At 37.2% G+C, this 6,093-nt stretch overlaps 1 protein-coding gene across 1 annotated transcript; it reads right to left on the reverse strand.

The window, feature by feature from the left end:
• Positions 1-691: 691 nt before the first annotated feature.
• Positions 692-1,390, reverse strand: LOC139521321 (uncharacterized). The gene has a single exon (XM_071314800.1). It carries the CDS (start codon positions 1,388-1,390, stop codon positions 692-694), a length of 699 nt encoding a protein of 232 aa, XP_071170901.1.
• Positions 1,391-6,093: the final 4,703 nt, after the last annotated feature.

The following is a 6,093-nucleotide window of genomic DNA, read 5'->3' on the forward strand; positions in this document are numbered from 1 at the left end:
CAACTATATATTTTTTTTTAATTTTCGAGGGCAGTGCCCTTTTTAATACAGCAATAATCTGCCAATTGATTTCCAACGTAAAAAGAAATACGAATACAGACGGAATGGTTTTTATTATACATGTAACGAAAAGCCTTTTCTGTATATGACATGACAGATTATCAGTAAAGAGTAATTATGATTTATTAGTTGCACCAAGTCTCACAATTCGCATGAGGTATGGATTTTAATGAAGTAGGAAGATAAAATGTCATTCTCATGTCTTTTTGCAGTATATCAGTAGATTTGTCATACCAGTAATTGCATGCAGTCATGTTTTTTTTGTGATAGGTAGTTTTGCATGGAAACATTTTTAAATTTCGGACCAAAACAAGATCAGTGGTTTAAATGATGTCACACAACAAAAACAGCATGCATATTAAAGACAATCATACTCTTGGATCGGTGTTTTGTTTCTTTTGTGTTTTTGTTATTTGTTTTTAAGTACCTATCTAATGGGTACAGCCAGTTCTTCTTTCACGTTTTTAGTGTGTAAACTTATGTTGTACTTTTATACCACTATAACAGGTTATGCAAGGGTACTTCTACTTCTACTTCTATCGGATAATGGCCACAATCAACTAATTGAATATTTTGCCATGACTTCGGTGCGCATACAGACCCCACCCCCCTCCCCCCATATTGTTTGAATTTAGTTCAGCTTTGTCACCGAGGCTTTAAAAGCCTCGACTGACGGCGCTGACACTACCCCAGGAGGGAGACTGTTCCAATCTTTGATGGTTCGTGGAAAGAAAGAAAATTTCCGGTAATCATTTGATGCTGCTGGAATTTGGAAGCTTCTGTTATGCATATTTCTTGACAATCGTTTAGGTGGAATCAAACGATCTTCCTTTGTCACAGCAACTTTCTCGTTTACTATTTTAAAGAGCATGGTTAGTCTTGCATCTTTTCGTCTTTGTTCGAGTGATCTCCATTCTAGGTGGTTTAGCATCTTGCTTACACTTGAGTGATTTTGGTGTTTATTCATCACATAACGTGCTGCACGTCTCTGGACCATCTCTATTCGGTCTATTTCTGTTTTGTTGTATGGATCCCATACAGGACTGGCGTATTCTGTTATTGGTCTAACAAGTGTTTTGTACGCTCTTTCCTTTACTGACGTTGATCCGATGTTCAGGTTTCGTTTTAGGAAGCCGATTGTTCTATTGGCTTTGTTGCAGATGTTGTTAACATGGTCATTCCATTTCATTTCGGACGTGAATGTGCAGCCTAGGTATTTTGCGCTTTTGACAGGTTCTAAAGTGTGACCATGTAATTTGTATGATGTTGCAATGGTGTTGTTTTTCCGGCTGATGGTGAGTACATTGCACTTGTCTGGGTGGAAGGCCATTTTTCATTTGGTTTCCCATATTGCCAATTTATCTAGATCTTTTTGTAGGTCGTTGGAATCTTTGTCGTTTGATATTGTAAGGTAAGCTATGGTGTCATCAGCAAATAGGCGAATAGTAGATTTAATTCCATCAGGCATGTCGTTGATGTAAAACAGGAATAGCGAGGGCCCAAGGACTGAGCCTTGGGGTACCCCAGATTCTACATCAATATGTGATGAGCTCTCTCCATCCACTACTACTGCTTGTGTCCGATGTGATAGGAAGCTAGCAATCCACCTATTGACATTTCCTCTGATTCCGTAGTGTTCGAGTTTATGAACGAGTAGACTGTGACCAACTTTGTCGAAAGCTTTAGAGAAATCCATAATTAGTACGTCTGTCTGTTTACCTGCACTCATGTTTTTAGTGATGTCGTCCACAAATTCAATTAGCTGGGTTTCACAAGATCGTTTGGAGCGAAAGCCATGTTGTAATGGGTATAGAATTTGGTGGCGATCTGCATGGTTCATGATATGGCTTGTGATTATGTGCTCTATGAGTTTGCAGCATATACAAGTCAGAGATATTGGTCGGTAGTTCTCTGCTCTATATCTCTCGCCTTTCTTGAAGACTGGGCTAACATTGGCATTCCTCCAGTCAGATGGTACATCCCCTGTTTCGATTGATGTTTGGAAGATCAGTGTGAGTATGGGGGCTATTTCCTTCGCCAGCTCTTTCAGTAATCTTGGTCTTATGTTGTCAGGTCCTGCTGCTTTGTTTGGATTGATGTTTATAAGCAATTTCAATATACCATTCTCTGTTATGGTAAGTTCCTCAGCGGACGGGTATTTTCCTGACATCTGGCATCGAGATGAGAACTCATGCTGGTTGTATGTCTCTTTGGTGGAGAAAGCCGATTGGAACTGTTTATTAAGGATGTTTGCTTGTTCTACTGGGTGTGAGTGTAGAAGTCCCTCACTTCGTAGTGGTGCCACTCCACTGCTCTCTGTACGTTTATGTTTTATGTACGTCCAGAACTGTTTCATACTACTGTATTGATTATTTTCCTCTTTAGATGTTACAATGTTCTCAATATATTTCCAGTATGCTCTGCGAAGTTCTCTCTGGACCATTTGCTTGGTTTCTTTGAATTTTGAGGTGATTTTTGGATCAGCAGACTTTTTCTTTTTCTTGTACAGTCTGTCTCGTCGATGGATTAACTTGCGTATATTCGGAGTGAGCCAGGGGAGGCTATCTTTCTGTTTTGCAGTTTTATGCGGGATATGATTATTTACACTCTGGTTAAGCTTGGATTTGAACAGTAACCAGAGTTCCTCCACTGAACTCCCGTTTGCAGCTAATTCTTTGACCCTCTGGTAGGTTTCATTCATTTCCTGTTTGATAGTTTCCCAATTTGCTTTCCTATACAAGGCTATTTTTCTTGGTTTTTGTTTCCTTGATATAGGCTTGGTGTCTATTTCACTGAAGACAATATCATGGTCTGACACCCCAGGTATTACTTTGGTACGAGTGAAGCGTGATGGGTTGTTTGTGATCACTAGGTCCAATGTATTGGGACCTCTTGTTGGTTCCTCTACCAGTTGGACAAGGCCATTATCGTCTAAAATGTCGCCAAATTTGTAGTGGTTTTTTTGGTAAGTAGAGTCTGGTTTTAGAGTTCTTGTTAACCAGTTCCAGCCTGGAAGGTTGAAATCACCACCAACGACTATGAATGCATTTTTCGTTGTACTTGCCCGTTCTAGGCTCAGTCCTAGTTCTTCAAGGCTTTCTTCGTTTGCTGTTTTGGGGTTGTAGTATGATGCAAGATACATATATTTGTTCCCAGCTAGGCTTATTTTAGCCCACACGATTTCACAATTGGTTTGCAGTTCAGGTACTGGTGTGCTAAGATGGTCGCTATTTATGGCTATAAGTACTCCTCCTCCTTGTATATTACGATCGTTTCTGTATATATTATAGTTCGGTGGAAATATCTGACTATCTGTTATAGAGGGGTCTATCCATGTTTCTGTACCTAGGACAATGTCAGGTTTGGTGCTTTCAACTAGGTTTTTAACTAGTCCTTGTTTGGATTTGATGGACTGAAAATTTACAGTAAGCATCTTGATTGGTGTTGGTTTTGCTTTGGCATGTAAATTATTTCGGTTCTTTCTCTCTGGTGTGGATGCATGCAAAGGTTTGATGCAGTCAGATGGAATTGGACTTTGTAGTGATGTATCAGACAGGATACTGAATGAATTTGACGTTGTCAATACTAGCTCAAAGCATACTGAGCTGTAATTTGGGCAGTCACAGATTAGGCAATCCCAGGCTATGCAGCTGTCATCTGCTAGGATATTGTATGTTCGTGAGCTCATGGATTGGCAGGGTAGATCGCTCACATACTTGTTATAAGTTTTATGTGCCTATCCTAAGGCAGAAACCTGTAATTCAGTGATTGGTGTTGATTGCTATCTATCATTTTTGTTTTGGGGTATCTATTGTAGTATTGGTTAGGTCATTTGTTTTCTCTGTTGACTTGTTTCACATTTTGTCATACTGATTTTTTGAATTACGTTTTGCCTCCTTTTTTTCTTTGCTTTCTTTATAATATGTGTGTAGCGAACTGCATTCGAATCAAACGCTTAAACAATTCAATTTTACTTTTCTCGAAACGATAATTTGTTTAACATATGCCGTCTACTACGCGTAATTTTTTACTGTTAGACGACTATGATATTCTTACAAAGTTTCCGCTTTTAAAACAGATCGAATAAAATTAATTGAGTATATTGAGACGATCGTCAACGTCTTTTTCTGAATTTTAAACAGACACTTTGAATTGTTCAATTATGTTCCGCGACAAATTAATGACATTTTTCACTTAAGTTGAGATTTGTGGAATCTCATCTTCTTTTCATCAGTATTTCCTTAAAGCCTATGTTATTTTGATTACAATTGATGTGTATTTTAATACCTTTATTGGTTTAATTACAACTGATGTAGAAGTTGAACTATTACAGTCTAGGCTTATTTGGTAATATATTGTCTTTTCCAATATCTTTAGTTTTTATTCAATCAATAAATGACTCGCTACAAGGAGTCAAATGAAGTCGCATCAAGTGAATTTTTCAAATGTTTTTACTTAAAGAAGGTTCAAGTTTGATTGATGAACAATAGCTTCTAGGTTAAGAAAATAGATTTTTGTTATCCAAAGGCTTCTCGATATTCGATAAGTTTACGATTAATTTTACGTATCAGTGTGAATTTATCTGATATATTGAAGTAGAAATGTCTTCATTTATTGTAATTATTGATTACTGGCAACAAGTAACTCCAATTTACAGTCTACGGAGCTGATCTTTGTAAAATGTTTTACTGATTGGAGATTTCCAGTAAGGCCAGCATCACGAAACCAAAACTATTATTATATAATAGCACACCTGTATAGTTCAAGATATTAACAAGAAGTAATTGTAAAAGTATGATGTTACGAAGTCTCCTAAACAAAGCTCCCACAATTTTTTTTTATCCCCTACAAGATTATATAAGGTATAGAGGTGGTGATCTCTACTGTTTACAGGTTTTCAAAATGAAGGGTGTGGGGTGACCCCATAGACTCCCCCTATATTTGGTTTGATTTGTTTTATCATCCCATACAAGACTATATATGGTTTAGGGGTGGGGATCTCTACCGCTTACAAGTTCTCAAACAAGAGGGGATGGGGTGACCCCTAGGTACTTACCTTTTCTTTCATTTGATTTGTTTTTTGTACCATACAAGAATATATATGGTTTAGGGGTGGGGATCTTGACCGTTTACAAGTTTTCAATCAAGAGGGGGTGGGGGTGAACCCAAGGGACTTTCCTTTTATTTCATTTGAATTGTTTTATTGTCCCATGCAAGAATATATATTGTTTAGGGATGGGGATCTCGATCGTGCACAAGTTCTCAAACAAGAGGGGGTGGGGGTGACTTCACTTCACTTTAATTTCATTTGATTTATTTTATTGTCCCTTGCAAGAATATATATGGTTTAGGGGTGGGGATCTCGATCGTTTACAAGTTCTCAAACAAGAGGGGGTGGGTGAACCCTAAGGACTTCCCTTTTCTTTCATTTGATTTGGGGATATGGATCGTTTACAAGATAATAGCACATTCTTAAATTGAAGACACTCACCCTGTAATTCATTTGATTTGTTTTATTGTTCTTTCCTGAAGACTGCATGTGTTTATCTTTTACAGTTTTCAAGTTAAAGTAATTTGAAAATGTAAAAAAAATCCCATTGTTTGGGAGACTTAATTACAGGTAAATAAAAATATGTGTCGGGTTTTGCTTTTGAATGCATTGTGTATTGTAAGTAATTGATGAATCTATTTCTTAAATGTGTTTCTTATGATATTTACTCGAGTACAGCATCGACTGCCATTCATTTTACCTAAAAATAATAGTCTTCTTTTAAAAGATATACATTCAGAATTTTTTTAATTTTCGAGAATTTACAAGTACCGCTGATTTGTCAAGCTTGTAGTGTTTTGAAGTTAGTAAAGAGCTTTATTGAATGATATATTATTATTTGATTGCGTAACTTTCAATATGCTTGGATCAATCCCCCCCCAAATTTACCAACCTCATATGCATATATACGAAATACATCTGCAAACTCATTCGATATTGAAGAGCTTGTAGCTGCTACTCAGACTTTTTAAAATGTCACCAGC

This window comes from Mytilus edulis, chromosome 4 (assembly GCF_963676685.1).
Source record: "Mytilus edulis chromosome 4, xbMytEdul2.2, whole genome shotgun sequence".
Lineage (NCBI taxonomy): Eukaryota > Metazoa > Mollusca > Bivalvia > Mytilida > Mytilidae > Mytilus > Mytilus edulis.

Coding starts and splice junctions, on each gene's coding strand:
- LOC139521321 (XM_071314800.1), bottom strand. CDS start 1,390: ATGGCCTTCCACCCAGACAAGTGCAATGTACTCACCATCAGCCGGAAA.